A 21,095-nucleotide genomic window follows, 5' to 3' on the forward strand; every position below is an offset into this window, starting at 1 on the left:
GGAGGGGGGAACTTGTCTGATACTTTTGTGATATCAGTGATATTCACTGTATCACGGTACTTTAGTCGCTGGTAGCTATTTTAACTTTTTTAAGATTTTATTGATTTATTTGAGAGCCAGAGAGAAAGCACGCCTGAGCGGGGAGGGGTAGAGGGAGAGGGGGAAGCAGACTCCCCACTGAGCAGGGGGCCCAATGGTGACTGGATCCCAGGACCCCGGGATCATGACCTGAGCTGAAGGCAGTCGCTTAACTGAGTGCTCTATTTTTATTTATTTATTTTTTAAAGATTTTATTTATTTATTCACAAGAGACACAGAGAGAGAGGCAGAGACACAGGCAGAGGGAGAAGCAGGCTCCATGCAGGGAGCCTGACGAGGGACTTGATCCTGGGTCTCTAAGATCAGTCCCTGGGCTGAAGGCGGTGCTAAACTGCTGAGCCACCCGGGCTGCCCTTTTTTTTTCTTTTTTCTTTCTTTTTTTTTTTTTTTGAGTGCCCTATTTTTAAAGTTTTATTTATTTACGTAATCTCCGTACCATTTGGGACTCCAACCCATGACCCTGAGACTGAGTCACATGCTCTTTTGACTGAGCCAGCCAGGTGCCCCAGCTGGTAGCTATTTCCAAGAAAACAATATTTTAAATACAAATTGGGACCTAAATTATAGACAGTCTAGATTATATGTGAAGAATAGCACTCCAAATTGTATCTTTTCCAGATCACTTTTAACCTTTCAGTAAAAACAAAGATCCTCTTATAATTTCAGCCACACACACAATTTAATGTTCAGGCCTCAGCTGCCTTATGTTTGGGCTCTCCTGAAGGCAGGAGGGACTCTACCTTCCCTGAAGGAAATGGGCTTGCGAGCACCATCCTGGGGACGGATGTCCTGGGGGCCACACAGGCCGGCCTGAACACCCAGTCCCTCCTCACCAAGGAAGGTTCAGTGGTTGGCAGCAGAAGGTGGAGTCCATCCCTCTGTTCTATGTTATTTTTTTTTATTTTAAGATTTTACTTTTTTATTTGTTATTTTATTTTTTAAAACACATTTTTCTTAATTTTATTTATTTATTCATGAGAGACACAGAGAGAGAGAGAGGGGCAGAGGGAGAAGCGGGCTCCATGCAGGAAGCCTGACATGGGACTCGATCCCAGGTCTCCAGGATCACGCCCCGGGCTGAAGGCGGCGCTAAACCGCTGAGCCACCGGGACTGCCCTACTTATTTTAGAGAGAATCTTCATCAGACTCCCCACTAATCGTGCAGCCTGACGTGAGGCTCAATCCCACAACCTCGAGATCATGAATCGAGCTGAAATCAAGAACTGGACACTCAACTCCTGAGCCACCTAGGCACTTGCTGTCTATGTTCTACTGCTGCTGTAGACTCCCCTTTGCCTCACACCGGCCATCCCCCCAAAAGAGTTTATATAAAATGAAACAAAAATATTAAAATGTACAAATGACACTTTTTTTAGCCTTAATCTCTAGAACCTCTCCATTTTCTTATGCACAGCACAGGTCTGATAACTAGGATTCGGGGCAAGGCCCTGCAGTCGTTGGCCTTTTCAAGCCACCTGGGGTCTAATTTCCATGCCTCCTCAGCGCTGGTGTAGGATGCACCACCTGCGCTCGGCTGCTCCTCCGAGTAGAAGCCAAGACTTCTTCACCTCGCGAGGAGCAGTGGCCGGAGCCGAATCCCATATCCGCAAGCCATGTCCCCTGTGGGGCTGCGCTACCCTTTCCCGGCTGGGTAACCAGGAGGCCACCTGAACACCGCCGCTCCGCCTGAGGCTTTGTCTTCTGGGGAGGCTTGGAACAGGTCAGTCCAGTACACTCAACCCTGCGTTCGGACTCACAGACAGAGGCGATCACTCTTACACCTACAGCTCATTGTTCGGAGCCACGAACTTTGTAAAGAGCGGTCCCAAAGGTTCCTGCAAACTGCTTGTGGTTTGCACCGAGATGGGGAACCTTACGCTTGGCCCACGTTTCTCAACTGCACCTGGCCTTCAAGCCCTGATGCACCTGCCAAGTGAACCTATGCAGAGGATCCAGGACCCACGTCGCCCTCCCCGCAAGATCACAGGGAAAAACAAAGCCACACAGAGGAAGGACAGGGCCACGGTTTGCTATTGACCAGTGTCTCTGGGCCTCAGAAGGCCGCCACTTCCCGCAGTTGCAGCCCGGGGTCCCGCTCCACTCGGAGTAGGTGAATTCCTCTGCTGAAACTTGCACACAGCAAGGAGACGGTGTCGCCAACAGCCAGGGAGGTCAGAGGTCCTGATCCATCCAGGGACAGGGTGAACAGGCAGGCTGGGGGAGGAAGAGAGAACCGGCGGCTCAGGCCGAGCACGCGGCGTCGGGGCGTCGGGGCGCGCGAGGTCTCTGTGAGGAACCGCGTCAGTAAAGCGTGCCCTCCGCCTCGAACCCCGGCAGGAGCAGCACCCGTGCTCCAGAGGGCTGCGCACCGGGGGAAGGCAGACGTGGGCCAGCCGCAAGGCTTCAACTCCAGAGAACGGCACGTGGCCCAAACCAGGTGTGTATCACTGAGAGGCACATCCAGTCGGGGCCTGGCCTGGCGCCCTCCCTGACCGCCCGCCCAGAGTACAGAGCAGGGGCTGGGGCGGAGCAAACAGACAGGGGTGCTGTTCTCCAGCTGCTGGGGCCTTGCTCCCTTCAACACAGAGGAAACTGGGACCTGCAGGGCAGTCTGGGGGCCTCCGGCTGACCCAGTGTCCCCTCTGCCCCTGTCTCGGAAGCTGCTCTTCTAAGATCTACAGGTGCACACCTGGTGGGCCGGGCAGCACTCTCAGACCTTGCTGTCCCTGGCCTCAGGTTTAGGAGCGTGGACTCTTGGGACAGGCTGCTCTCCACCTCCCACCACTCTTGTGCCGGGCAGCTGGAGAGGTGGGGGATACAGCAGGGCTGTGCTCCCTACGGAAGTTCGGCTCGTGTGCCCCTGGACATGATCTCACGTCTTTTCCCTGAGAAAAGATAGGGCTACCCTATCCTCCCCTGCTGGAAGCTAAGTTTCTGGAAAGTAACCGTGGGAGGGATTTGTCATGCGATTCTCTAAGTTCACACTATTCCTGTGTCTGTCAGAACTCAGGGTCCAGGACAAAATAGCTTGGAGCCAGTGGAGTGCTGGTAAGGCAGCTTTCTGGAAGAAAAAAACCAACCACCTTTACTCATAGCACTCGCACCCTTTGTGGTATAAATACTCCCACTATGACCTTATAAAAAATTCCTGAATATTTCACCATCAGCCGGTAGGAGTGGCTCTGGCATTCCACTTCACTGAGGGCTCCGCGGAGCTGTGTTCCCCAAGGCGTCTTTCTCTGGTGCTTTGACGTATCATGACCTTACTGTGATCTCAAACCTTAGCTGCAGCGTCAAACCGGGCAGTCTTGCGGAGACCATCCTTACGCTACCTCACCCCCGCCACGAGCTGAGACTCTCATTTTATTTATTTATTTAGTTTATTTTTTTGAGACTCTCATTTTAGACCTTAAAAATGAATTTGAAAATGGCAATCCTTCTACTCTTTGTCAGACGTTTTTGAGCATCACACATTTAAACCTGAGGAAGAACTTCAGATAGAAAGACTACCAAGAGCTAAATGTATTTGAGCTCTCCAGAACCAGTCTGAACAGCATGGCACCAGGGCTCCCGCAGTGATGGCTTATAGCCAGACGGTCAGCAGAATCCCGATATCATACTGTCATCTTTTAACCACTACGGGCCTTGGAGAGTGGCAGGACATGGGTGGCTTTGTACTTGCTGAGCAATGGAAAGAAAGAGTTTCAAGGAAGCTTTTAGGACTCCATGTAACTTTGAGAAGCACCACCAGCAGGCTGCTTACCTCCAGTATCTTGGTTCCAAATCTTCACTTTGCAGTCATGTGACGAGGTAGCAATTACAGGCATCAAGGCCAGTGCTCTTGGTAGAAAGACACAGGATGCGACAGTCTGGAAATGGCCCTTATATTCACATATTCTGTTCCGCGTCTGCCGTAGGTCCCACAACTGTAGAGTAATGACACCGGCTGGCTCAAACGTACCTACTCTCTAGCTTTATACATGCTACCCTCACTGACTTCCACCTCCCCGCCTTCTCATGACCCACCTCTTCCCTCCAGTTACCCACTTATGTAGCTACCCCTCATCTTCATCCATCCACCCACATACCGAATCATCAATCCAATGATTATTTTTTTGTTTTTTAAATTTATTTATTTGTTTTTAAAGATTTTACTTATTTATTCCTGATAGAGAGAGAGTGAGAGAGAGGCAGAGACACAGACAGAGGGAGAAGTAGGCTCCCAACAAAGAGCCCAAAGTGGGACTCAATCCCGACCCTAGGATCACGTCCTGAGCCAAAGCAGACACTCAACCGCTGAGCCACCCAGGTGTCCCTGTTTTTCTAATTTAAATTCAATTAGCCAACATAAAGTACCGACTTAGTTTCAGATGCAGTGTTCAATGATTTATCAGTTGTGTGTAACACCCAGTGCTCCTCCCATCACGTGCCCTCAATGCCCATCACCAAACTACCCCATCCTCCCTAATGATTATTTTAAACATCGACTATCTTAAACAACCCTGGTTAAGGATGTACTGGGAGGGTCGCTGCCTCCCTCATTAATGTCATGGTTAGGGAAATGAAAGCTCCAAGTCCTACAGGATGATGGGACAGTATGAGGTTGGCTACTTTTTTTTTTTTTTTTAAGTTTTTCATTCAAATAATCTTTACACCCAGGTGGGGCTCAAACTCATGACCCCAAGATCAAGAATCACATGCTTGGGGATCCCTGGGTGGCTCCGCGGTTTAGCACTTGCCTTCAGCCCAGGGTGTGATCCTGTAGACCTGGGATCGAGTCCCACATCAGGCTCCCTGCGTGGAGCCTGCTTCTCCCTCTGCCTGTGTTTCTGCCTCTCGTTCTCTCTGTGTCTCTCATGAGTAAATAAATAAAATCTTAAAAAAAAAAAAAAAAAAAGGAGAAAGAATCACATGTTCCTCTGACTGAGCTACCCAGGTGCCCTGAGGTCGCCTTTCTACACAACAGCTCAAGAGCTGCCTAACATTCAGCCTCCTCGCCTCTGTGGATCCTTGGAGACCCCACAGTTGGGAACACCTTCTCACAAGTACACAGAGGCACAGCCTTTCTAATTTCTTATCTACATGCTAAAACTTGGTAAATGATGATGAGACTCTCCAACAAAGGAGGTGAAAGTTCTACCCATCCCACTCTTGTTGATATGATCAGACCACCGCTAGAGAATGTTCCAGGAGGAAAGCAAACTGAATTGTGTCCAAAAAATAATGAAGTCCCTGGATACCATGTAATTCAAAAGAACAATGTTCAGAGAGGAGAGCGATCCGGAAAATAAGGAAATCACAGGACACTGTCGGTTGTAGTTGCTAGAAATGCTTAGCTTGGTAAAGAGATGCTACATCAATAGCCTGGGATTCAACACCCCAACCTACCACTTATCAGAGGTGTGGTCTTGTGCAAGAGATTTCACTTGCCATGCCTCTATTTGCTCAGCTGTAAAATGGCAATTATAATAGAACCTAACGGACAAGGCTGTTGTAAGGATTTTTTTTTTTTTTTTTTTTATGATAGTCACACAGAGAGAGAGAGAGAGAGAGGCAGAGACATAGGCAGAGGGAGAAGCAGGCTCCATGCACCGGGAGCCCGACGTGGGATTTGATCCCAGGTCTCCAGGATCGCGCCCTGGGCCAAAGGCAAGCGCCAAACCGCTGCGCCACCCAGGGATCCCTGTTGTAAGGATTAAATGAGATACTCCATGTCATGTGCTCAGGCCAGCACCTAGTGTGTAAGGTTTGATACAATGGGAGCCGTAATTGTTCTATTTGGACTAGATGCCCTTTTTAACCTATATTCTACAATGAGGAATCCAAGGTACTTTGAAGGAGCCAATGCAATCTAACCCAAAATTAACTGTGAGGAAAGGTATACGGGTAAGGGTTGGGGTGGGCCATTGGCCAACACTGGCACTTCAAACTTCCCGGAAGAGCTTGAGCCTCCTTTACTGTGACCACATGTACAATGGAAATAATGTGGCTCTTCAAATAGTCCCTCCCCTTTCTCAGCTCTGCTGGGAGTAGGGATGTTAGCAAACTGGTTCTGTGTTTAGCACCTTCCTATCTTGACTCTCATCCCATCCCTCTTTTCCACTACCAATTCAGAAAGCCCCAAGGCTCATAGAAGTTACCTGAGAGATGCATCTGGAATGCAAAGAATCACGTACAGTATGCACTTGAAACAGGCCTGAGCCATTAGTAGGGCTTGCCTATGTAGCCCAGTATGGAGGTGAGGTCAGAGTAAATAATTTGCTCATCAGCCATCAGACCCCCAGACGCCCACAATCTCTTACCGTGGCTTCACAGCCTTCCCCTCCAAAGCCGTTGCTGCAGGAGATACACTTGTGTCCATCCTCACTGACCTCGCAATAGGTCTGAATATGCTGCTTTGCGGGAAATACATGAGCTACCTGCAGCCCCCGGCTGTCCCATAATCTGCAAGACATGACTGCAGGAAATGAGTCTGTGGTAAATGTGTCCGAAATACCCACTAACATAAGCCTCAGCTCTTTGCTGCTTCGGCCGGTCAGAGAGAATGTCATGATTTATCTAAAAACAGGAGTATGAACCAGATCAACCTTGGAGACTCAAAAGCTGCCAGGAAATAACCAAACTGAATGACGTCTGAGTTCCTTCTATTTTGAGATCCAGTTAATAAGAATTTAGACCAAGCATCCTAACTGTACAAGTTAATTTGTTAATTTGGCCCTTTGGGATACTGCTTTCGATGGACAAGAGGATATTTCTGTGCCTGTGACTTAAATTTTTTTTTTTTAAAAAGATAGTTATTATGATCCAGAGCAGAAGTCACCATTCCAGAATCAGATACAAAAGACTTGCAGGCCTTGGCCTACCTGGGTCATGGGGTCCATGGGGGAATGTTTTGTTCAGCCTCTTGTCTCATTTTCATCTCTTACCTCATTCCCACTATTTCCTAAGTAGAATGAATGTCTTCTGAGATCCAGAGTTTCTCATTGTGCTTTCTACTCGAGAACGATTTACTTCATGACTCTCCTAATGGGGATTCCAACCCCATTTCCCCAGATAAGGCTTCATCTGAGGGCTGGGTGATTGAGAACACCTGGAGCTGAGCAGGGGCAGTAAGTGGAGCCAGGCAGCCCGAAGGGTGGGACAAGCCAGTGACAGGTCCTGAGGTTAATCTGAACATATTCACACAGGGGGTGAATATGGGGGTCAGACATCAGCTGCTTCAAAACCATTCAGGACAAGGGCTTTTTCCTGGCCTGACCTCCTGGCATTCGACTTCTACCCAGGTGGTCCAAGGGGCCAGGTCAGAGAGACCCCAGTCTCAGTGAGGGGCAAAAGAGCAGAAGGCCCTGGGAAGGCACAGCAGGGAGGAGAAGCAGAGGAGGGAAGGGAGTCATGTAAGCACGGGAACCACAAACCTTCACCAGAAACACCTTGACTGCTGCTCAGTAAGCCCACCTGATGGTTTTATCTTCAGAAGTCTGTAGTATATATGGTTCTTGAGGGACCCAGCACATGTGAGTGACCTGGAAAGAGCAAAATTTTCAAAACTTCTCCACACCAAGTCATTCTTCCGCTGTAATTCCTGTAGACTGTGCTAAATAGCATCTCTCCACCACTTCCCAAGGATGCTGACTAGCACATTTGACTTGGAGGGAGTCGGTGTTTTGTAGATACCCAGCAGTCGTGCTCTACTGACATCCCCTGGATCGGCAGCAGCAATGGTAGCAGGTGCCCATACGTGTGCTGCTGAGAGCTGCTGGCGAGTAGCAGCTAAGGGGAGCAGCCCCCTGTTCTGTGGTGGGACCACTGAAACCCTGCTCTAAGGCCTCACAGGGTTCAGAAGTGTTCTTTCTCCCCATCCCTGTAGCCCCCTGCTGGACAGGCATGAAACAGTTTTCAAAACAACCTGACGTGACAGGATTTTCTTCCAACAACCTCCACAAATACCGGGGGCACAGAGCAAGCGCACCTTGCCATGGAGGGTTGTCTTCAAAACTGGAGAAGAGGGATCCCTGGGTGGCTCAGCGGTTTAGCACCTGCCTTTGGCCCAGGGCGTGATCCTGGAAACCCGGGATCGAGTCCCACATCGGGCTCCCTGCATGGAGCCTGCTTCTCCCTCTGCCCGTGTCTCTGCCTCTCTGTGTCTCTCATGAATAAATAAATAAACTCTTTAAAAAATAAATAAAAATTAAAAAAAAAACTGGAGAAGATAACCATGCGTGATATTTAATGACCACTAAAGGAACATCTACCAATGTCAGGTCATAGGATTCCCTCCACTTTATAAATGAAGACACTGACAGTCTAAGTGCCTTTCTTGGAGTAACACAGCTAAAAAGTGACAGACCTTGGGGTGACTGGCTGGCTCAGTCAGTAGAGCATGTAACTCTTGATCTCAGGGTTGTGAGATCAAGCCCCACAGTAGGGTAGAGATGACTTAAAAGTGATGGATCCATAGTTTGAACCCAGGTATGACTGACCTCAAAGGCTGTGAGGCTATATACCAGCCTGCTACCAGAAAACACTGGTCTTCATAGAGCAAATTATACTTAGAGCAAAAAGGTCATGCTTGTTTCTTTGCCCAGAAGCTGTGAGCTCTGGTGGACTGTGTCCTGGGCCGCTAACCCTGCTCCTGGCACAGCAGATATGGAATAGCTGCATTTTGAGGGAACAAATGAGGACACCACTTAAAATTCCAATGTGAACTAGTGGAGGTGTTCTCTGGAGCAGAAGACCTCAAAAGATCATCCAATCTGGAAACCCTGAAAGGCCAGGGTCTGACAGAGAGCTCAGGGTGAGCAGTAGCAAGGCCCCCAGCCTCTCCTGCCCGGAAGGTCTCCTCATCTCTCCCCCAGGCTGCGTGCCTTGCCCCCTGCTCCCTCCTGCTGTCCCACTCTCTACTGCGTGTGAGTTACTAACCAGGTTCCTGGAGACAGAAGCTCTCTCCGCACACTGTCCGGTCCCAACATCCCACAGAAGCAGAGTATTGTCCCGAGAGCCAGTGCACAGCTGTGATGAGTCTGGGGAAACAAGGGAAACATGGTCCATGAGACGGGCCTGGCACAGAGCTTTTCAGAAAGTATAACAGGGGACACCAGGGTGGCTCAGTTAGTTGCGTGTCTGACCCTTGGTTTCCACTCAGGTCATGATCTGAGGGTCATGAGATCGAGCCCTGTGTCAGGCTCCATGCTCAGTGGGAGCCTGCTTCTCTCTCTGCCTCTGCTCTTCCCCCTGCTTACACCCACTCAGTTTCTCTCTCTCAAAATAAATAAATAGGTCTTAAAAAAAAAAAAAAGTACGACAGCATTAGGAAGAGATCTGTTTGACTTTACCTGGACTCACAGCCAATCCAGTGACCACCATGGCGTGGCCAGAGAACTGCTGCCTTGGTTGTGAGGGGTCATGCAAGTCCCACATCATGACCATCCTGTCACGAGAGGCGCTGAAGAACTGGCTGGATTTGTGAATACAGGCTATCTGCTCAAGAGAAAAAAAAAGTTCCGGTGTGCTTGTTTGATTGGACTTTAAAATGGGCAACAGACCTGGGGCTGCAGGTGTCAGAGCCTGAGGCTCTCTCTACGTCGCCATGGGAATGCACTGCATCTGGTGTGTCGCTACCACACTTTGCACCATGAGTTGTGGCTGTTGCCTGGTTTCACTATGACAGAGTCTGCAACTCAATTCTGCTTTTCAGTTCATTTAGGGTGATTTCAGGGAGGGGAGTTGTAGAGACTGGCATTCTCTATCCTTTTTGCTAGGAGCTCAGTCTACCCTGCAATGCTTTTTTAATAAATTAATTTTTATTTAGCTGTTGTTGGCTTTTTAAAAATTTCCCCAAGAGGGGTTCCTGAGTATAGAGATTTTATCATTTATTTACTTATAATTTATTTATAATATATTTAAAATATAAAGAAATTGTATCATTTATTATTTTTCTACCTACAGTAAACACACAGGCAGCCTCCAAACATGTCCCTGTTGAATTAGGATAAGCAGGGAGAGTTGTTCTCTATTTACCACCTGAACTATTAAGGGCTTAGTGACCAAATAAAAATCATGTCTAATATGCCTGTAACAATAGAATAGCTAAGGGAATGGTTTGCTCTGCTTTTCCTCGAATAGGGCCTCAAGGCATCAAATGAGGCCCTTGCGTTATTTTTAAGACTGAATATCCAATCACTCCTACATCTAGAGCCATTAATACTCCTTTATTCAGTTCCAAGTTCCCTCCCTGATAATGATCATTTGATAATTACCTTAGTGATTTCTCGCTCATGTCCTTTGAACCTTTTCACCACATTTCCAGTCTTCCAGTTATAGGCCACAACTGTCTGCGGAGAGTCATTAGAGTCATTAGCATCTCTGTAATATTTTCAGTGAAGTGAATCTCTGAATATTTTAAGTAAATATTTTATTTAATTGAAACAAGCCTTTATTTCATTCTCTACCTAATTTCTCCCTCTCTGTAAAGGGACTTGCGTCAAGTGTTAGGGCTTTATTGTTGTATCCCTAGTCTTGTCTCCCTATGTGGACTTTCTTTTCTTTCCTCCTGACGGGTGCTCTGTCTCTCTGCAAGGCAATGGGCCACTGCTCTGAGCCTTGCTGATGGGTTCAGGAGGACACTCCTCAAAGGGAACTGACAGCCTGAGATTCTGGTCATGGATGCTGAATTAGAATTCTACGTGGGATAAGAGTTTTCCCCCTGCACTTTCTCTTTAATAAATGAGTCTTTAAAAAGAAAATTTACCATCTTAATCATTTTAAGGTGTACAGTTCAGTAGTGTTATGTATACTCACATGATTGTAAAACACATCACACTTTTTTCTAATTAAAAAAAAATCCATAATCCCATCTGCCAGAGAGAATCATCATTAAAACTTTTTTTCTGTCCTTTTTCTAGGTATATACTTTAATATATTTTTTTAATATTTTATTTATTTATTCATGAGAGACACAGAGAGAGGCAGAGACACAGGCAGAGGGAGAAGCAGGTTCCATGCAAGGAGCCCGACATGGGACTCAATCCCCAGTCCCCAGGATCAGACCCTGGGCTGAAGGCGGTGCTAAACCTCTAAGCCACCCGGGCGGCCCTATACTTTAACATTTTGTCATAAATCTCCTGAACAGGAGACTCCCTGTTTAGCATCCTCTGGCCCAGTCTCTGTAATTCGTTGCTAGAGAGAAAGGAGCATGTTAGCACTTAACCTGGTTAAATGCCAGTTTCTTAATCTGTAAAACAGAGAGGATAATCCTTCCCGACCTACCCCTCACAGGTGAAGATCATATAAATAAAATTCATACATCTAAGATGATATTAACTTTAAGACAAACTGCTGCCAATTAAATTATATCCATGCTTTATCAACAGTTTTTATTTTTATTTTAAAATTTATTTTAAGTAGGCTCCACACCAAATGTGGGGCTTGAACTCACAACCCTGAGATGGAGTCATACATTCTACTGACTGAGCCAGCCAGGTGCCCCTATCATCAATTTTTAGATGCATACTGACTTCGGAGGTGCTCAAGTATCAAAACATGAACCTCTTTGAATCTGGGAAATACAGGGGTGTCTGGATGGCTCAGCTGGTTGAACTTTTCTGACTCTTGGTTTCCGCTCAGGTCATGATCTCATAGCTTGTGGGATTGAGCACCATGCTTAGCAGGGAGTCTGCTTGAAGATTCTCTCCCTCTGCCCCTCCCCCTGCGCTCTCTCTCTCTCTCTCTCTCTCTCAAATAAGTAAAATAAGTGTATAAATTTTTAAAAATCCATGAAATATGAAAATGAGAGGTATTAAAAGAATCAACATTTTTGCTACCACCATCCTAGCTGTGAGTCCTGTGATGGAAGCAAACGTGACAGGGAGAAGCAATCAGATTCAGTGTCAGTGGGAGGAAAGACAGGAACACAGAAGGGCAGAATTATGATGCATGCCAGTTAGAGATTTGGGCAAAAGAGCAGGATAAAAGAGACTGGACTTTCTTTTTTTTTTTTAATTTAATATTTATTTGAGAGAGAGAGAGAGAGCACAAGCAGGGGAGAGGACAGCAGGGGAGGGGGAAAGAATCTCAAGCAGGCTCCAAGTCCCCACTGATGCAGGGCTTGGTCTTATCACCCTGAGTTCACGACCTGAGCCAAAATCAAGAGTCGGACGCTCAACCGACAGAGCCTATGGTTTCACGCTACTCGACGCTGCTGCTGGAACCAGAGAATCAGCGCTTCCTTCTCAAATACCTTCCCTTGGCCACAGTAAGCTGGTTCCCTGGAAAGCACCACAAACCCCACCTTATCTCTTCCTCCAGAGACACACAGGTCTGAGTTCAGGGCAGCAACGACCGAAACCGTATCCACGTGGGCTGGGCTATACTCCAGACAAGCTTTAGTTTGAGTTCTCTCTTCTATAATTTCGTCGGGCCTGCTAAAGAGAGGATGGCAAATGAGAGGCCCACTGGTACAGAGTACGGGGGCGGGGGGGCAAGGGGAAGATGAGATGGCCCACAGGAGAGGCCAGCCTGAGGAGAAATCTGGAAAAGAAGTGCAGAAGGGAGACCCACGGCCATTGCCAGAAATGGGATTATTAATGCCGAGTCTGCTCAGAATGCCTGAAGGATTGGAATCCAATAAAGGGGAAACTTGAAGCCAAGAGGCCCAGAGTCTTTGCTCACCCTAGAGCTCATTCCCAAAGACACAGGGCCCCTCTCCGTGTGGCTGCAGACATTAGCTGTTTCTCATCCAAAAGAAAACAGACCTATTTTCAGAAAACTGCCTGTTCGGGGAAGGTCATCAATAATCGCTCTGGGCCTTCTCTTTCTTTAGTGGAGAATTTTAATGCAACATGACAAAATTGGGATCCCAATGCAGGATTGCCATACCTGTATTTATAAGTGCTGTGTTTGAGTTTGCTTTGCAGCTTCCCCATCCCTGCACAGAAGCTACACAAAACCTTGTGAGGAGCTCGTTTCAGATGGCACCCGAGCAGCAGCATCCCTTGTAGCTACTGGAAGCTGTGTTCCCTGCTTAGTAAAAAGAATACATACTGTTCATTTTGTTAGTGTGGTTATGTAAAATGAAGCCTTATTTTTTTAAAAGACTAATTTATTGTACTTTTTTGCTTTTCCTCTTTCCCCTGCCTCCTCTTATGCCCTGGGAATGCACAACCCCCCTCCACCCATAAAGCATAATCAGATCAGGAAAAACAAAGACAAAACGAATTTTAAAAATACAAAGAGGTTTCTCAACAAGTTAAATGTGGAATTACCATATGTTCAAGAATTCCACTCCTGAGAAGACACCCAGAAGAATTGAAAGCAGGTGTTTGCACAAAAAAATTATACATGAATGTTTGTGGCTGCACTCTTCACAATTGCCAAGAGGGGGAAACACCCTAAATGGCCATCAGTGGATGAGTGGAAAAACAAAATGTGGTATGTCCATACAATGAATATTAGCCATAAAAATAAATAACATAATGAAGCATACTATAAGATGGATGAACCCCGAAAACATCAAACTAAGCAAAAGAAGCTAGACACAAAACGCCACGTATTCTATGAGACCATTGGTATGAAATACCCCCAGTCAGAATCTATATGGACAGAGAGCAGATTAGTGCTTGCCAAGGGCTGGGGTGATGAGGGAACAGAGTTTCCTTTTTGGATCATGAAAATGTTTTGTTGCTTTTTAAAAAATATTTTATTTATGTATTCATGAGAGACACAGAGAGAGGCGGAGACACAGGCAGAGGGAGAAGCAGGCTCCCTGCGGGGAGCCCGATGCAGGACTTGATCAGAGGACCCCAGGATCACACCCTAGGATGAAGGCAGGCACTAAACCATTGAGCCACCCAGGGATCCCCCTGGATCATGTAAATATTCTGGAACTAGACAGTGGTGATCGTTGTGTAACACTGTCCCTGCACTAAATAACAATACATTTTATACTATACGTAATTGTGCCACAATAAATACTAGGAATGTGTATTTGAAAATAAAAGATAATTTTCACCAGTGATGCCTCTTGAAAAGAACCTAAGTTATTCTAAAGGTCATAGCTTGCTGGTTTGTTTTTAAATGATTTCATGTGACACTTCTCTAAACCAGTGTGCCAGGTTATTCTGTAGTAAGAATGAGATATGAGGGGCACCCGGCTGGCTCAGTCGGGAGAGTATGCAACTCTTGATCTCAGGGTCATGAGTTCAAGCCCCAAGTTGGGCATGGAGCCTACTTTACAAAAAAAAAAAAAGAATGAGATGTGAGAGCTGATGACACTACATGAGACAACACAGGTAATGACCTAGACTGGTCTGAGGGCCGGTGGGGATTCCTGAGGCCCTTTCAAGGAGTCCGTATGGTCCTCCTTCCTCCAACTACAACTCTGTGTGAGGTCTGATTTTCTTCTTACACTACAACCCCAACCACATATTGCCAATAGGCTGAATGCAGAAGCTGACATGAGAATCCAACTGCCTGGAATCCCTGGGTGGCTCAGTGGTTTAGCACCTGCCTTAGGCCCAGGGCGTGATCCTGGAGTCCCAGGATCGAGTCCCACATCAGGCTCCCTGCGTGGAGCCTGCTTCTCCCTCTGCCTGTGTCTCTGCCTTTCTCTCTGTCTTTCATGAATAAATAAATAAAATCTTTAAAAAGAGAGAATCCAACTGCCTTATGTTGAAACCAAATATGAACAAGAACTGCAAAAATGTAAAACAATACCAGTCTTTCCAACCAAATTTTTTGTGCATTTTGGAAAACACATTTTTCATAAAATTATTTTATGCTAACCTATATAATAAGTCTATTATTATTAACATGAATAAGTAAATATTTTTTAAATATCTGTGGGTTTTTTTTTTAAAGATTTTATTTATTTATTCACGAGAGACAGAGAGAGAGAGGCAGAGACACAGGCAGAGTGAGAAGCAGGCTACATGCAAGGAGCCGGACGTGGGACTCGATCCTAGCTCTCCAGGATCAGGCCCCGGGCCAAGGCGGCGCCAAACTGCTGAGCCACCCAGGCTGCTCCCATAAAAATCTGTGTTAAATGTCAATAGGTGGCAGAGTAGAACCCAATCTATGACCTACATAAACAAAAGCTCTTTAAGATCCCCAATAATTTTTCTCAAAAGATTTATTTATTTTTAGAGAGAGACAGAGAGAGAGAGAGAGCGAGCAGGGGAGAGGCAGAGGGAGAAGATCTTTCAAGCAAACTCCCCACTGAGCATGGAGCCTGACACAGCGGCGCTGGATCCCACAGCTCATGAGATCATGACCTGAGCTGAAACCAAGAGTCGGAGGCTTGACTCACTGAGCCACCCAGGCACCCCCTCCCCAGTAAAAGGAAGTCTTGAGACCAAAAAGTTTATGAACCACTGGCCTAGAACTTAAATAATGCCAACAATGGATGACATATTACAAGAAATAGAATTACTAAGTGTTTTTTAGATGTACTTGCATTGTCCTCAACAACTGGCAAGGCTAGAACTAAGAGAGAATGAATTAGACATTCAAAGATGCTAATCCATATGTTCAGTCAGAAAACACCTCCTAAGCACCTGATTTGTGCAGCTCCTATTCTGGTGGCTGGTGAAATACGAAGAAAGTGACAGGAAGACATGGCCAGGAGGATATCTGCTGGGACTGAACGTATCTGACGAGGTAGGGGCTAATCTCAGCTACTCTGGGTCACTCATGTCCTCTGCAACTAGCTATTCTGAGAAGCCAGAGGATAGAGAGAAGTAAAGGGAGGGTGGGAGTACCGAGTTCCCATCTTTTGGAGACTCTGCTTAAAGTCTAGGAGTTGAGTTTCTAAATTATTACGTGGGTGGGGGGGCACGCAGAGGGAGAGGGAGAGAGAGACCCCTAAGTAGGCTCCACACCCAGCATGGGGCCAGATGCTGCCATTGTGACCTGAGCCCAAATCAAGAGTCTGATGCTCAACCGACTGAGCCACCCGGGTGCCCATAAGAGATGAGTTTCTTTTTCTTTTTTCTTTTTTTTTTTTTTAAGAGATGAGTTTCTTACAGGCATGACCAGCCCAGCTCTTGGAAGAATGGTCTACAGGAAGAACAGCAAGTTAAAATTCACCAAGTATTCTCGATCGTAACCATTAAAAAACCGTGTTCCAGAACTGCAGCCTACACTTTGAGAAGCTGCCAGAGTTGACCTCCGGACAAGATAGGTGACTGCAAGGAAGCACAGTGCGGTGGAAAGAACACCGTGTGTGGCACCAGGAGCCCTGGGCACCAGCCCCAAGGCTGCCTCATCCCGCTGTGTGTCCTTGGGCTCCTCCGTCCCCTGCTCTGCACCTCAGCTGCCCCATCTATAAACGAGGACAGCACATTAGATCATTTTTAGTAGACTGTGCTCCACAAGAGGAAGGACTTGGTCATGTTCATCGCTGTTCCTCTAGTGGCTCACACACTCTGGCAACATCATTTCTTGCTAAGAAGTGGGAACCAAAGGTCCCTTCCTGTTCAGACAGTCTAGGATTCTCTATACTAAGCACACGATATGCTGACAGAAAATACGCCAGGATAATTTTTAAAAATCTTGCGATGGTGTATCGCTTGTAGACAGGGAGAGGGTGAGGGGCTTCCCATCTGCCAGCATAGCCCATTTCAACCTTACCATCAATTTAAGGATAGAGGCTGTCCACAGATCTAGGTCACCAAACAGAGCAGGTGCTATAAACGGATTGGCCTTGCTTCAAACTGATGGGACTCTTAGCTCTACTGCAGGGAGCCGTATTTTCCATGTGAAGAGCACTCACAGGACATTCTAAGCAAAAGATAACTTTTAGAATTACTTACCCCCAAACCAATAGGATTTTCTTGGTGAGCTGCCGTGTTCAGTGCTTTGTAATGTTTATCCTTTGGGAAACAGTTCAGGCAGCCACTTCCTAATCTCTGTAATTACTGAAAAGATGCTTAAATTAATCTCTCTCTAAGCATATGCTTGCACTGAAAGGAGATTCACAAGGTAAATAAAGACCTTGTTTAATTAAAGAGATTGTTGAGTATAGCTTTCCCTCACAAAGAGATACGTTCCAAAATTCCAATATCTTATAACTGGCATATTTCCAACAATTAGGGAAGTGTACCATAATGTTAATTATACAACTATTTTTTATAATTTTTTAAAAGATTTTATTTATTTATTCGCAAGAGACACAGAGAGAGAGGAAGAGACACAGGCAGAGGGAGAAGCAGGCTCCATGCAGGGAGCCCGATGTGGGATTCGATCCTGGATCCCAGGATCATGCCCTGAGTGAAACGCAGACGTTCAACCTCTGAGCCACTCAGGCATCCCTATACAACTATTTTTAATTTGCATTTATTTAAGTAAACTCTACACCCAACGTGGGGCTTGAATTTACAACCCTGAGGTCAAGAGTCTTATGCTCTACTGACTGAGCCAGCCAGGCACCCCCAAAGAAGGAGATATTTAAATATTTAAGTACATCATTAAACACTTATTTTTCTTATAGTACTTCTGTTCAAAAATTTCCAGAGCTGACTGCCACTGTTGCCATGAGAAAGGCAGTTTCTCCTGTTTAAAATAATACTTTAGTAAGAATGAATCATAGAATTTGAGATGGAAGAGCTTTTCAAAATCATCACAATATAAACCCTTTATCTAAAGATCTAAAGAATCAGGGCAGGAACATTATCTGCTCAAAACTCTAACTAGATAGCTCTCTTGACGTGGGGTTTTATTGCATTTTAACAGCTCTATTTTAAGAACTCGAATAAATAAACCCTACCAATTAACAGTGTAGCTTATTCTAAAAATGCAGAGCAACACAGAAGAGTCCGAGATAACATTTGATTCAGGGCATCAGCACGGGAATTGGACAGACTCAGATCTGACTTACAGTTCCCTGCGGTCTTGGGCAAACTGCTGAGCCTCTTGGAATCTGTTTCCTATATGTAAGATGGAATATCTTCACTGGGTTTCTGTAAAGATCAAAGATGGTAGGCGCCTGGGTGGCTCAGTTAGTTAAGCGTCTGCCTTCAGCTCAGGTCATGATCCTGGGGTCCTGGGATTGAACCCCACGTCAGGCTCTCTGCTAAAAAGGGAGTCTGCTGCTCCTGCTACCCTTCCCCCCACCCCATGATCTCTCTCTCAAATTAACTAATTAATTAAATCATAAAACAAACAAACAAAAAGATTAAAGACAGCACTATGATGTGCCAAGGACTATTTTAAATGCTTTATATTCTTTAACTCTTCTGATGTATTCCACAAGCCTCTGAGCTAGATGCTGTTACTATCTTCTTTTGAAGATGAGAAAAGTGGGGTGCAGAGATGTTAGACAACCTGCAACTTTACAGACAAGTTGCAAATAAGTGGCAGAGCTGAAACCTGAATGCAGGCAGTCTGACTCCAGAGCTCTTGTGCTGGGTCAGCACATTACACTGCATCTCTATAAAAGCTAGTGCGTAGAAAGCCCCCTCTTGATCCTGGCTACTGGCATGATGTGAACCTGGCTACTGGCATGATGGCTAGATTAACAAGAACAGCAACTGAAAGGAGCAATTTCTGCCAACTTACACCATTAATGCTACTGTTAATACACACATGTTAAACATATGTAACAAATATACAAAGAGAATATATATAAATGGGTATATGAGTCTGAAGGATATTAAACCTAAGCCAGTTATGTCTCTTGGCCAGAGTGATTGATCACATTAAGGCTAAGAATTCTTTAAGTTCTGTATTATATACCAAGGCAATTTAAAATCTCAACAGGGATCCCTGGGTGGTGCAGCGGTTTGGCGCCTGCCTTTGGCCCAGGGCGCGATCCTGGAGACCCGGGATCGAATCCCACATCGGGCTCCCAGTGCATGGAGCCTGCTTCTCCCTCTGCCTGTGTCTCTGCACCTCTCTCTCTCTCTGTGTGACTATCAATAAATAAATAAATAATTAAAAAAAATAAATAAAATAAAATTAAAAAATAAAAAAAATAAAATCTCAACAGCAGAGTATACATACTTCAATAATGTCCGTGTAGTTGTGATTTATTATGAGTAGACTAATCAAAGAAGCAAAAACACTATTCAGTTATCTTCCACTGTTTATACTGTGAACATCCAATACACTTGAGAAGAGGGAAAGCATCGTGCTCATTTTTGTATCTGAGCTTTAAGCACGGCCTGGGAGAATGGATGCAAGGCAAATATCTGTGGAATGAATGAATGAATGGCATACTAAGGTGAAGAGTTGTTTAGCAAGCAGCCTTTTTTTTTTTTTTTTTTTTTCTTTTTTAAGTCGGCTCCAGGGGCACCTGGGTGGCTCAGTCAGTTCAGTGTCTGACTTCTGGTTTTGGCTAAGATCATGATCTCAGAGTCCTGAGATCAGGACCAAATCCAGCCCCTGGGATTGGGCTCTGCGTGGGGTCCGCTTGTCTCTCTCCTTTGCTTCTCCACCCTCTTCGCTCACACTCTTTCTCTCAAATAAATAAATCTTTAACACATAAAAATTTAAAAAATAACGTAGGCTGCATGCCCAACGGCCAGCTTGAACTCAAGCTACCCTGAGCTCAGGAGTCACACGCTCTGCTGACTGAGCCAGCCAGGCGCCCTGCAAGAAGCTTTTAAGGACCCAACCACATAAGGGTCCTTCAAAATTGCCCAACAACAAATCATTCAGGGAACAGTTCCCAGGGCTCTGTCCCAAATTTCAGGTTCAGGAAAGGCTGGAGAGGACTAGGAAAAGCCATAAACCCAGTTATGGCTCTGGACATCCTTGTTGGTTCCAGATGAAACTAGGCTTAAATCTGAATCCCAGGACCCATTTCTGCCTCAATTTGGTTTCCGCGGACCTTAAGATACCAAGAGGTCACTCTAAACCTAAGGCAGACAATTCTCTTTTAAGTCTCCAGTGCAGCCTCCTCGTTACACTGCAGCAGATACCCAATTGTCATTTCCACGGAGAAAGTGCGACTCAGCAGAAGGTGGAGACTTGCTAAAGGTCACACGAGGCAGAGGCAGAGCCGGGGTACCTGCCCTGACTTCCCTGACTCCCGGTCCACTGCTCAGGTAAATGCTGATGTCCCATCTCCCTCCCTCTCCCCAGATCTCCTTGGGGGGCGGGGCGCGCACAGGGCATCAAACCCTAAACAAATACAAACAAAGCCGCCGTGGAACCACTGGAAGATGGCCTGATTCGACACCCTCGTGGTACAGAGGGGGAAACTGAGGCCCAGAGTCTCACAGGGAGCCAGCATTAGGCCAGAATTTCCACTAAGGTTGCCCCAAGTTTAGGGGACAACCTGTGTCCAGTGCTCCCTTCCAGTCTCTCAGGTCTACCCACGCGGACTGTCAAAGCTTATGGGGAGGGTGGGGGTGGGTGGGGAGGGGGGGCTGCGTGGTTCATCCCCCAAGATGGTGGGGGGGCGCTGCGGCACCTCCCAGCCCAGGGCCGGCCCTCGAGCTCCCCGCTTTCAGCAGGCGGGCGGCTGCAGCCTGCGGGGCGCGAGGGCTCCCCCCGCCCCTCCCCGCCGCCCTCCTCGCGCTCCATACCCACCGGCGGGCTGGCGGGGCCGGGAGCCGAGGCCCGGGGGGCGCCGAGTGCGAGGCGTCCGCCGCCACCACGCGGCACAGCCTCCCGCGTCTCCGCCCCTAGCAACGCGGCGCGCGTCGCTAGGGCGGGGGTCCCCGCGAAAAGCCTCCGGGCGCTCGCTCTCCCCGGAACCGCAGTTCCGCTCGCCGGCCGCTGAGGCTCCAGGCCGGCGGGTCCATCGCCTGCGAGAGGGGCGGGACCGCCGGAACGGTCGCCGAGGAATGAAAAATCCTCATTTATTTACTGTTTAAAGGTTTTATTTATTTATTCAAGAGAGACACAGGGAGAGAGAGAAGCAGAGGGAGAAGCAGGCTCCATGCAGGGAGCCCGACGTGGGACTCGATCCCAGGTCTCCAGGGTCACGACCTGGGCTGAGGGCGGGCGCTTAACCGCTGGGTCACCCGGGCGTCCCTGAATCGTCATCTTTTAAATAA

At 46.9% G+C, this 21,095-nt stretch overlaps 1 protein-coding gene across 8 annotated transcripts; it reads right to left on the minus strand.

Annotated features, from left to right (window-relative positions):
- Positions 1-2,116: 2,116 nt before the first annotated feature.
- On the minus strand, positions 2,117-20,757 carry WDR31 (WD repeat domain 31). 8 transcript variants are annotated; one of them, XM_025432790.3, is made up of 12 exons: positions 20,626-20,717; positions 19,093-19,280; positions 16,905-17,009; positions 12,973-13,116; positions 12,386-12,518; positions 10,356-10,430; positions 9,432-9,576; positions 9,019-9,119; positions 7,555-7,622; positions 6,402-6,543; positions 3,863-4,025; positions 2,117-2,313 (listed from the first exon to the last, which is right to left on the minus strand). In XM_025432790.3, the coding sequence occupies exons 4-12, from the start codon at positions 13,083-13,085 to the stop codon at positions 2,153-2,155; spliced, it is 1,101 nt and encodes a 366-aa protein (XP_025288575.1). In that variant the 5' UTR covers positions 13,086-13,116; positions 16,905-17,009; positions 19,093-19,280; positions 20,626-20,717; the 3' UTR covers positions 2,117-2,152. The 8 variants fall into 8 exon arrangements, with proteins under 8 accessions (XP_025288575.1, XP_025288572.1, XP_025288578.1 ...); XM_025432787.3 differs by having other exon boundaries at positions 12,973-13,113; positions 20,626-20,716; XM_025432793.3 differs by lacking the exon at positions 19,093-19,280 and having other exon boundaries at positions 12,386-12,515; positions 12,973-13,113; positions 20,626-20,757.
- Positions 20,758-21,095: the final 338 nt, after the last annotated feature.

This window comes from Canis lupus, chromosome 11 (assembly GCF_003254725.2).
Source record: "Canis lupus dingo isolate Sandy chromosome 11, ASM325472v2, whole genome shotgun sequence".
Classification (NCBI taxonomy): Eukaryota; Metazoa; Chordata; class Mammalia; order Carnivora; family Canidae; genus Canis; species Canis lupus.

Excerpts from the sequence above, each read along its gene's own strand:
- WDR31 (XM_025432786.3), bottom strand. The coding sequence starts at position 13,085 with ATGCTGCTGCTCGGGTGCCATCTGAAACGAGCTCCTCACAAGGTTTTG. Across the intron at positions 7,623-9,018 it reads CTTCTGTCTCCAGGAACCTG|GTCACTCACATGTGCTGGGT; the intron begins GTTAGTAACTCA and ends TGCTCTTTCCAG. Across the intron at positions 6,544-7,554 it reads TCTGAAGATAAAACCATCAG|ATTATGGGACAGCCGGGGGC; the intron begins GTGGGCTTACTG and ends CATGTCTTGCAG.